The following is an 11,716-nucleotide window of genomic DNA, read 5'->3' as shown; positions in this document are numbered from 1 at the left end:
CCACCTCTGCCTGGGGTCTATATAACAGCCGCCCAGACTAGGTGAGACCATCAGAGAGGCACCTGGCTCAGCTGACAACCACACTGGTCCACCCAGAAGAACAGCATCGCAAGGTAAGAGCTTGTGGAAGTGATCTACAAGTCTTGGTGAAGGGATTTTTTCAAAGGCCGTGAGGGAGATGGATGAAAGGTTCGTGAACAAGGACTTGTGGTGAGGGTGGCTGGTGCCCACTAGAATTGATAGGGCCAAAGGCATGGAGGCCAACAGTTGATGAAGCCACAGCCAATGGCAGGCAGAGCCACTCACTGATTGGTTGTAAATAGGAAAGCAGAAAGATGAGGATTGGCTGAGGGCAGGCTGAGGTTGGTGGGGCAGTTCCTATGTGCCCTAATGCAGTGATGGCCAAACTTGTCCCTCCAGCTGTTTTGGGACTACAACTCCCATCGCCCCTAGCTAACAAGACCAGTGGTCAGGGATCATGGGAATTGTAGTCCCAAAACAGCTGGAGGGACAAGTTTGGCCACCACTGCCCTGATGAATCAGTCTCCACTGACTTGTGGAAAACAACAATGTATAATTCTGTCACTAAGCAGATAAGGGCTCATCCATGCTTCCTTTTATGCTGTGGTTCTAGGCACAGAACTGGGCTTTCCAAGTTTGTGTCTGATCAGGGTTTTGTTTTGGTTTTTTTAATCCCAGAGCTTTCCCTGGGAAAACTCACATTTTACCATTTAATCAGAGCAAACAGCAATTGGCTTTTCCACAGACTGCCATTTGCTCCAATTCACTGGAAAGCCCTGGGGGCGGGGGTAAAAATAAAGAACCCTGTTCAGACACAGACTTGGAAAGCCTGAACCTTTGCCTAGAAAGCATGGAGTAAGTGCAGATGAGCCCTAAGTTCACAAATCAGACAGAAAAAGAAGATCAGACAGAGAAGAAAATTGGCACAAAAGCTGAACAGAAAACCTGCAGGGGCTCATTTGTGTGCAGATCGAAATTTGATTTCCAGTTAACAGGTAGATTGAACAACCACCAGGGGGTGTATATAGGGATGGGAAAGAAAATGGATTTAAAGGCAAATATATCAGATTCTCACTTTCCGAAAAAAATCTGCAAACTGAAACACAGCTCTCCTTTCAAAATTCAAACTTGTCTGAATTTTATGATACAGTTCTCCAAGCAAATAGTGGTTCCAAAAAAAGAATTATATATGGGGAAATTGCTTGGGAAAATGTGTACATTATTCAAAACTGCATACAAAGCAGTGTTTCTTAAAAGAAATTTGCACTAAAATGTAATGAATTTTCATTAGCATCTAAAAAAAAAAATAAAGATCACAAAATACTCCTCACTGAAGCTGATGAAGCTCACTTTAAATCAGTGTCAATATATCTTTTCATAACCCTGACAACTATTCGAAATTTCAGTTTGTCCCTTCTTTCTCTAACCTTCCCAGTTCTTGGAAGTTCAAATAAAGGAGAATTGCAATCCTTCCTCCCTCCTTCCCTCCCTCCCATTGTATGTATGTCAACCAAGGAATGTAACTTTGATTTTACCGTGCTGTACATTCATCTCCCTCAAAGGTCAACCAGAAGATGGGACTCTTCACCTACTTCAGTCTTTGCCTTCTTGGAATCCTAATTTCCAGTCCTTTCCAGGAAGGTGAGCAATTTTATAAATGTCTGAGGCTTACCCAGAAATTGTCGTTGGGTTGAGCTGTAATTAAAGTGCATGTTATATTTTCAAAGGATGGTAGGCTATTTAGAACAGAGCAGAAGAGTGTTTTAAATGAGGCCATAATTCATTGATTTTAAAGTTATCTATCCTTTCTCAATGGAGTCTAAGGCCACAGATCCCCCATCCCTGGGGTAGCCAATACTGGTCTGCAATGGATACCAATGGCCTAATTCATTAAAAGGCAGATTTCTATGTGCAGTTATTTGTGTCCTCTCCAGCAAACCCAGGAGGTATCCTTCCTTGTCCCAAAATGCCACCTGTGTGTTTCTTTAAATGTTAAGAAGTCTGTTTGTTCATGAGTAGACCTGCATCTGGCTAGGGATGCCAGCTTCCTGTTTAGAAAGGAAGGCAGGGCTGCCTAATCCTGAGCAGACATAGCCACACATAAATGCCCTATTTTGCATAATAGGACAGGGCAGAAATGTTTTATAAATAACACATACGGTGTAGATGGAAGTGGGATTTCAGAGAGCACATTAAAGACATGTCTTCTCACTGCTCTGCCTTCCTGGGCATCTTCCTCCCTCCATCCTTTCTCCATACAGCTGAGGCCGACACCTGCGCCAGGGAGTGGCTGCAAAACCAGGGCAACTGCTATGCGTATTTTGATAATAAATTGACCTGGCAAGAGGCTGAGGTAAGAAGGGATCCTTGCTGTCAATGTGGGGATGCTACAGTGCAGGGGTGATGAAACACAGGCCAGGAGACTAAATCTAGCCCATTTGATCGGGCCCTCAAGGATCTCTCTAGTCCACATCTCCTCCCCAGTCACACACCCTCTTGCCTGAGGGATTTGCTAGACAGGAATGTGTCCTTTAACTCCAAGGTTGCTTCTTGGATGGGGGATAGAAGGGCGAGTGGAAACTAGCCTTTTGTCTGTGGTCCTGCTCACCATTAGCAAGAGGTTGCCCCAGTGGCGGGGGAAGGGGGTGGGGGCGTTCCGCCCTGGGTGCCACCTCTGAGGGGGGTGACAAGAAGGCACCCCATGGGGGGCTCGCCCTGCCTCCATCGCATTGCCGCAGCCACGACCAGAGGATCCTCCGCTCACAGTTGCACCCTCCACCACCATGTGTACAGCAGCCGTGAGCAGAGGATCCTGCCATTGTACATTCTGCATTTACATGCGCATGCGCCACCGGCGGTTTGCCCCAACCCCCTGCACCGGGTGCTGGTTCTCCTTCCTTCGCCCCTGGGTTTGCCAGAAGGGAATGGGGTCCTCAGGCTGAAAGGGGTTCCCTATCTTATTATGGGTTTCTCATCAGATTTCCATAAGTAAGGTTATGAATGTGAGTTGCCTTGAGGCAGCATCTGGCCAGCCTCTCAGTCTCCACAGTTGTTCATGTTCTGGTGATATGTCTCCTTGGGCTAGGTAACAATCAGAAGGGACAGCACCAATCTTGATGGTCGAATATGACCATTGGGGACAAAACTTCCCTGCTTCTTCTCCATCCTCAGATTGAGTGCCAGAGCTATGGCCGCGGGGCCCACCTCGCCTCTGTCCTCACCAAAGCAGAGACTCTCTTGGTGGCCGAACACATCTCCACTTATCAGCAAGAAATAAGCAACGTCTGGATTGGGCTCCACGATGTCCGTCAGGTAAGCTTCTCTCATGTGCTTCGTTCCTGGCTATTATCAATACTGAGTAGTGACTCTATAACAATTCCATCCCATCCTTATACCAATAATCTCCCAGACAGAATGATACATACACCACTTTGTTATTTTCCATGAAAGTCTTTCTCTTCTTCTCTATCATGGCTGACATTAGCTCCCCACAGGCCAGCCTCTCCAAATCATCTCTGTGTTGGGCTCCTCACACTTCCTTTATCTCATGAACTGTCCTGACTCCTTCCTGCAGACCAAGAAATAGAATAGGGCTCCATTTCTGGTTATCATAACTGAGCAGCGGCTCCTTAGCAATACCGTTCCACTCTTACCTCAACCATCTATCAAATTTAATCCCACTTGCTGTTTCTCCGTTATTTTCTATGGGTGTCCTCCTCTACTGTCTGTGTCACAGCTGGTAACAGCTCCCCATTGGACAACCTTTCCAGTTCATTTTGCATTGGTGTCATTCCAATGGTATCTTCCTCTTTCTGGGCCCTTCATTCCCTTCATCACATAATCTGTTCTGTCTCGTTTCTGCAGACCAGGAGATGGAGGTGGGCTGATGAATCCACCTACAACTATAAGGCCTGGATGAAACACCAGCCAGACAACTACCGCAATGCTGAACACTGTGTGGAACTGAGACTAAGCACAGGTAAGCAAAACATTTGCACCTTTTCCTGATGGAGAGTACCTCCTTTTGTCTTGTCCTCAATCTTCCAACATCCAGCTTCATTGGACGGCCCAGGTATTAAAGGCCTTAACATTTTGAGTCCTCCTTTAATGAAGCTGGATGTTGGAAGATCCAGGACAGACAAAAGGAGAAAACATAGTTCTTCTATGGAATTCACCCCCAAAACAGGCAGTGATGGCCAGAAGCTTGAAAGAAGATTGGGCAAATTTATGGAGGATGAGGCTATCAGTGATGACCACACTCACTGGAGCAAGAAGTAGTAATTTTTTGTTATGTCTTTTTGCGTTTTAGGTTTTAAGGAGTGGAATGACGCTCCATGCAAGAAACTCAATGCCTACATCTGCAAGCATGAACTGTAAAGAAGACTGTGGTCCCCAAACTGTGCCTGTTCGGACGCTGGCTTGGTGGATTTCTCTCTGATCGCATTAACCCCTCTCCCATCCCTCAGAGTGAAAGACCATCTCTCCCATTCATTCCATCTCTGAAGAGCAACCTCTTTGATCTCTCTCTTTGCCATTTTTCTGTGCATGCAGCACATGGTGATCTTAATAAACTCTCTTTTATGCATATATTTTCTAGTGCGTTTTTGTCCTTCTCAGTTGACCTAACCTGCTCTAGGATGGTCAGATAAGAAGTGCATAAGAAGCTGGTTTATACTGAGTCTGACCATAGGTCCATGTAGCTCAGAATTCCTCATACTGAATGATAGTAGCTCTCTAGGGTTATTCAGACAGGGCACATTCCTGGTTCTACATGAAGATGCCAGGGATTGAGTCCTCTGCATGCAAAGCAGGTGCTCTGCTACTGAGCTATGGCCCTTTTGCACATGGGCTTTCTTTTGCATATTATTATTATTATTATTATTATTAATAATAATAATAATAATAATAATTATTATCATTTAAAGCATTTTACATCAAAAACATCAACATGCTTATTATTGTACAGCAAGGTACTCAACCCTCCTGCTGCGCCAACACCTACTCTTGGATTGGACAATTTGGGCTGGATGGGAAGGTGTGTGGTGTTATAGAATGACGGTTTTATTTTAAGTTATTATTATTATTTACTGAATTTATATACCATCCTACACCCGGAAGTCTCAGGGCGGTTCACAGGAAAAAATCAAAAAATGAAACCACAAAATATATAATCAAAATAAAAACAACAGCTCAATAACCGGCTCCCCCCCAAAAAACCCCACATTTTAAAAGGGCATAGGGTTCCTGGCATTTCTGCATTTACATGTTGACCCCCCAGAACCAACCCTTAATATGAGTTACTCTCATTGTTAATGGGGAGTCAGAAATGCTTGCCAATCTGTTGCCAAACATGTGAAGATCTTGCTCTAACCCCCCTGCTGAAGAGATTCGAGATTGCCCAGAGAAAGACCTGTGGAAACTTAATTGTTTCCATAATGAGGGCCACTCATCTCAAATTCCCTAAGATTTGAGAGATTTGGGAAGGTCTGTTGTTGGTTGATCCCAATCCTTTCCTAATGATCCCTAATATGAAATGACATGTTGAAGAGAAAGGACACACACACACACATGCCTGACAGATCTCCAGCAAAATTTTCCACTCTGAACTTAGCCGTTCAAGCAGAGATTTTACAAGGCAGTCCAGGCCTGATCTTACAATGTGACCACTGCAGTGCCAGCCACAGTAGGCAATTCTGAGCCAGATAGACCAATGGTCTGACTTTCTGTAAGGCAGCTTCCTATGTAACACTCTCTGCAAGAGCACACCAGGAAGCAGCTATCCATTGAGTTATCCCATATGAGTATCTGGGAAAGGCTGATCTACGCTAACTAACAAGTCTCCAATCTCTCAGCATTACCTTGATCCTGTGTACCTGAGATGCTGCTGACTGAACCTGGGACCTTGGGCATGCAAGGCCATTTCCAGAATGACTAGCTGTGTGATATTGGGACGGTCAAGCAGGTCTGACTACAGAATTTAACACCAGGGGCAATAGAAATCTTGTGACATCTGACTGAAGGGTCAGTACATTGTCACAGCACTCTTGTCTTCCCTGTACTGCAGCAGCTATTATGTGCTCCTGGCAAGAGCTTGATGAGACCACTGCGGTCAAAATGATGGACCTGGTGGTAATGGCAGTGGGAACTAAGGTTGCATCATAGAGTGGATGATATGTTACATGTGTGTGTGTTTGTGACTTCACATGTTTCTGCAGGTATACTTAAAGTTGGTCATATTGTGTGAGAGAGATGCAGAGTGTGGGTTCCTGTATTCTGAGTAAGCAAGCTTTGTCTCACTAACTCTCAGCTATACAGCTGCAAAGAAAACATTTTAAATGCGTTGTGAAGTGCAATGTACAAATTTGACACTAGAAGGCGACAGTGAGCTAAAGTCAATGCCTTTTTCAAAACCTTTTTTTCAAAAAGCATTTTTACAGTGTTTTTAATATGTGTGTAGATCCCACCTGAGATGTAATAAGTTATAACTGCTCTGTTTGGAGGAAATCTGTTCCCCAAGGGATCTGCTAATTGCTAGTTTGGGGCTTTCCCCTATTGTGTTTCTGGTTTTGGTCAATATTTATCAACATCTGCCTTCTTGCAACTTTTAGTGTCAGAAAGTTTCAAATTGTGTTCTGTGTTCGAAACAAGAGCGAGGGTCACATAACCTGATACCTTAACACAACACAAGCAAGACCAATGCCTTGTTCCATCAAAATGAACCAAAGAAAAACCAGGTCAAATGTTCTCCCATTATAAACACCCATGAGAAACGGGTTATTCACTTTAATGTCCTTGCACTGCCTGGAGCCAAGAGCATAAGCAACAGAGGTGATCACAACAGCATTTCAGAGACCAGCCCTGGATAAGGACTGAGAGTGAGTACATAGATGTCATCTTTTGAAGGAAGAGCTTCTTGGCTCAACAAAGGATGAACTGTAGAGGTGGTAAAATTGCTGGAACGTCTTCTGACTCCCTTGATTCCAAAGAGATGTGCTTTGATCCATCTAACCCAACCTTTCCCTAGAATGACAGTCTCCCTTCTTCTAGATCTCATGTTTGCAGATGTAGGCTTTATGTTTCTTGCAAACAGCATCAATCCATCTCTTGTACTCTGCAATAGAAAAAGAGAATCCAAGGTCCATTCTTATCCATTTTCCATGTCAAGCATTTTCAAAGTATCTCAAGGTACAGTTGTTGTTCTTTTTATTTGCATATATCTGTGTTTGTTATGGCACCAGGGATGGGCCAGGAATCTGTCAGCTATAGTCCCTGGATATTTGTGGGGGTCCTGCCTAATTCAGGAGGCAATTTCTGAAATTTACAACTTGCCATGAGTCTATTAATTTTGCTCTAACAAACCCATTTTGAAAGTTCCCTGGCATGTTTTAGAAGATAACGACATGGTATAGTCTGACTAGCTCATGAGCAAATGAGGGTAAGGATTTGCTTGCCTTTTACCCTAAAGTGCCAGGGTGGATTTCAACAATTGAAGCACATGGTAGAAACAGTTTAAAACAACTCACAATCACAGAAACAAGGTGGGTCCTAAAAATATACATCTCATGTTTCAAAAGGCAGAGTAAAGAGCTATGTATTTACTTTGTACTGCTTTGTGCTAGAGCCAACCATCGATCTAACCCAAAGCTGTGGCCCTCAGGATGTTGTTCTGCTCCAAATCCCATCAACCTCAGGAGGTGCAATGGTCAGGGATGATGGGAGTTGTAGTCCAACACGATCAGGAAGGTTGCAAGTTCCCCACACCTGATCCAAGCCAGCATTCTGAGTTGCATCCAATTAAGATCCACTAGGCGTAGATCTTTAGAACTTAATGGATCCAAGTGTATTTACCTGTCTGAATACCACATATATATGGGAGGGCACCAGAGACTTGAATGTGTGTTTGGGGTTGAGATGCATGCTTTGCAAGAGACCTCTACAAATATGTGAGAGAGAGAGAGAGCTGAAAAATCATGCACACACCCAAAAAAAATCTAAAACTGTGATCATAAGATAAAGGAGGGTGAATATTTCATAAAATCATAGAATTTTAGCACTCAATGGAACTTAGGTGTCGTCTACTGTACTTCAATTCTCCTCTTCGGTGCAAAAATCTGCAGCATCCTTGACAGAACTCGGGCCAGCCTCTGCTTAAATACCATCAACCAAAGTGACCCTTCCCCCATGGAAGCTCTTGCCCCACTGTTTGCCCCCCTCCTTTACAGTGGTACCTCGGTTTACATACACTTCAAGTTACATACGCTCCAGGTTACAGACTCTGCTAATACAGAAATATTACCTCGGGTTAAGAACTTTGCTTCAAGATGAGAACAGAAATTGTACGGTGACGGCACAGCAGCAGCAGGAGGCCCCATTAGCTAAAGTGGTGCTTCAGGTTAAGAACAGTTTCAGGTTAAGAACAGACCTCCGGAACAAATTAAGTTCTTAACCCGAGGTACCACTGTATTTGAATCAGCCCAATCCTTTCTGTTCCATTTACGTCTCACCCAAGGCTGAGAGAGTCATCACCGTTGCCATATACCTCAAGGCTACACAACTTCCCATCAGTGGGAGGACTGTAACATGCCCACCTGTGGAAGCCCTCAAAGCCACACAGTACTCAGAATTCCAAAGATTGTTGGGCTCCCCTCGCATCCAGTTCTTGTAGTTGTAGGAGGACTCATCAGACCACCTCCAGTTCCCATTCTGCAATGATACAGGAGATAACAAGAGCCCTGATTGGTCGGGAGAAAAGTGACATCACGCTCAGCTTTCTGTTTCAGATGGGCGACAGCTCTCAACACGGAAACACAGGAAGCCGCCTTACACTGAGTCAGACCATAAGTCTGTCTGGCTCAGTATTGTCTGCTGCTTCCTTAACTGCTTATCCCATAGGATCACCCCCTTAGTGGCATATAAATCCTATTTTTTAAAAAATACAAATATATTTCATCTCAATATATGCATTTTAAAACAGTTTGATATCAACTTTTGATCCTAAGATTGTGTCAGAACTTTCAGGACGTGTGGCAGCCAACAGATAATGGATGGATGGCGGCTAACAGATTGAGGTTGAATCCTGACAAGACAGAAGTACTGTTTTGGGGGGACAGGGTGGGCGAGTGTGGAGGACTCCCTGGTCCTGAATGGGGTAACTGTGCTCCTGAAGGATCAGGTGCGCAGTATGGGAGTCATTTTGGACTCACAGGTGTCCATGGAGGTGCAGGTCAATTCTGTGTCCAGGGCAGCTGTCTACCAGCTCCATCTGGTACGCAGGCTGAGACCCTACCTGCTTGCAGACCGTCTCGCCAGAGTGGTGCATGCTCCAGTTATCTCCCGCTTGGACTACTGCAATGAGCTCCACATGGGGCTACCTTTGAAGGTGACCCGGAAACTGCAATTAATCCAGAATGTGGCAGCCAGACTGGTGACTGGGAGTGGCCGCTGAGACCATATAACACCGTTCCTGAGAGATCTGCATGGGCTCCCAGTACGTTTGCAAGCACAATTCAAAGTGTTGGTGCTGGCCTTTAAAGCCCTAAATGGCCTCAGCCCAGTATAGCTGAAGGAGCTTCTCCACCCCCATCGTTCATCCCGGACACTGAGGTCTAGCACCGAGGGCCTTCTGGTGGTTCCCTCACTGCAAGAAGTGAGGTTACAGGGAACCAGGCTAAGGGCTTTCTCGGTAGTGGTGCCTGCCCTGTGGAACACCCTCCCATCAGATGTGAAGGAAATAAGCAACTATCTGACTTTTAGAAGACATCTGGAGGCAGACCTGTTTAGGGAACTTTTTAAAGTCTAATGCTTTATTGTGTTTTTAATATTCGGTTGGGAGCTGCCCAGGGTGGCTGGGGAAACCCAGTCAGATGTGTGGGGTATAAATAAATAAATTATTATTATTATCATCATCATCATCATCTAACTTCTGATCCATGGATCAGGCCAGTTCTCCTCAGAAATTGCAAATGTTGTGTTCCTTCAGCAGTTGGCTAGAGTGTTGTGCTGATAACACCAAGGTTGCAGGGTCAGCTGCATTATTTCCTGCACTGCAAGGAGATGGACTAGATGATCCTCAGGGGCCCTTCCAACTCTTTCATTCTATGATTCTATGATTGATGGATCAATAAGCTCAGGAGGCTAAATGCTTACTTGGTGAGTATCATGGAGTCCAATCCAAACGTCAACCCCTGTTTCTTTCTTGTCAATGGAGATATGTTTGGATACCATCAGAGTTTCTGCCCTCGCAAGAATGGATGCGAGGTGGGTCCCACGACCGTAACTCTGACACTCAATCTGGAGAAGGGGCAAACGCACAAGAACTTCATCATTCGACTGGACATCCTCTGCAACCTGTTAATGGATGGTGAGTCTTACCTCAGCTTCATGCCAGCTCAACTTGTTGTGGAAAAACCCATAACAGTTGCCCTGGTACTGCAGCCATCCCCTGGGGCAGCGATCCGCTTCAACGGCTTATCGATGTGGGGGGGAGATTGTGAAAGAGATGAAGAACAAAGTCATCACAGATAAACTAGTTGGAGAGTTGCATGTTATAACACAGGAGTAGACAACATTTTGGTGTTCGTAACAAAATGGCTACTGTGGGTTGTGTGACCTAAAACAAAACACCAGTTGTGAGAGTGTAGCTCAACACAAAATGGTTGCTCCAGATTGTGGTGTAACTCAGGAAGCCTGTCATGGAGGATATGGCACAACATAAAACAGCATGTGGGGAGTGTAACCCGGAATGGCGGCTGTGGGGTACTACAAATGGCAGCTATAGGGTGTGGTGTAACACAAAACGCCATCTGTGTTGATGTGGCTGCCACATGTAAAAGTACAAAACAAGAAACAGGAACACAAAATGGTGCGGGCGTACTCCACTTCCCCCCATCTTGTGCATTTTTACCTGAATATTTTACCCGAATATGACATTTTCATGGATGTCATAGAAAGTTCTTCTGTGCACATTAGCACTTGTAGGCACTAGGTTGGTGGCCCCTGTTTTAATGTATTAGTGGGTCCATCTCCAACTGGCCTCCTAAACCTTTTAGAAATTGCTAGGCAGGTTAAACTGACTCTCCAGGGTGAGATATGTCAGTATATTTAGTTTTCAAACATTATTCCTGAAGTCTATCGCTCTTTATTTGGCCGCCCTAAAACAGTCTTTGGCTGCAATAGCATGGCAGTTTATTTCATTTCCCCAATGTTTCCCTAGCTATACATTTCTGCATTTTAAGTGAGCAACATTCCCCAAATCTGAATGCACCCTATAGGATAGAGAATGGTACTATAGCTCAATAAGGACTCACCTCTCATGAAGAAGCCAAGCAAACATAGGCTAACATAGGCCAAACACCCCATCTTTCTTCTTCACCTAAGAAGAAATCAAGAGGTATTGTTGCATGACGAAAACATGGAGTTACCAAGACCGCTTGTGAAATGTGGGTCTTGAAAGGAGAAATTTCCTTGTCATAGGTTTACAGTGTTTGGCTCACATAGCTGCAGGGTGTACTTATCATTCCCTTTTGTCTCACATCCACCAGGGCCGGACCAAGGCATTTGGCTGCCTGAGGAAAAGGACAAAATGGCCCCCGGTTTCACATACATTTATTGGACAGGCAGCTGAATCTTATTTTGACAGTGGTGATGGGACAGCATCTTCCTGAGGGCAGCTAGCTAGCTTAGGAAGCACAAGGCA

General features: G+C 44.8%; 2 protein-coding genes across 2 annotated transcripts; one reads left to right on the top strand and one right to left on the bottom strand.

The window, feature by feature from the left end:
- LOC310829292 (C-type lectin-like) lies at positions 1–4,533 on the top strand. Its single transcript, XM_083707597.1, has 6 exons — positions 1–113; positions 1,584–1,662; positions 2,283–2,374; positions 3,193–3,333; positions 3,886–4,000; positions 4,331–4,533. The coding sequence occupies exons 2-6, from the start codon at positions 1,596–1,598 to the stop codon at positions 4,396–4,398; spliced, it is 483 nt and encodes a 160-aa protein (XP_083563723.1). The 5' UTR covers positions 1–113; positions 1,584–1,595; the 3' UTR covers positions 4,399–4,533.
- Positions 4,534–7,047: 2,514 nt separating this feature from the next.
- LOC310830435 (C-type lectin-like) lies at positions 7,048–11,379 on the bottom strand (the record flags this gene model as incomplete). The annotated part of the gene is made up of 5 exons (XM_083710219.1): positions 7,048–7,132; positions 8,610–8,724; positions 10,168–10,311; positions 10,393–10,487; positions 11,328–11,379. 5 exons carry the CDS (start codon positions 11,377–11,379, stop codon positions 7,065–7,067), a joined length of 474 nt encoding a protein of 157 aa, XP_083566345.1. The 3' UTR covers positions 7,048–7,064.
- Between the last annotated feature and the right edge of the window lie 337 nt (positions 11,380–11,716).

Source organism: Podarcis gaigeae (genome assembly GCF_964106915.1).
Source record: "Podarcis gaigeae genome assembly, chromosome: 13".
Classification (NCBI taxonomy): domain Eukaryota; kingdom Metazoa; phylum Chordata; class Lepidosauria; order Squamata; family Lacertidae; genus Podarcis; species Podarcis gaigeae.
This window is presented reverse-complemented; position numbering and strand designations above follow the sequence as displayed.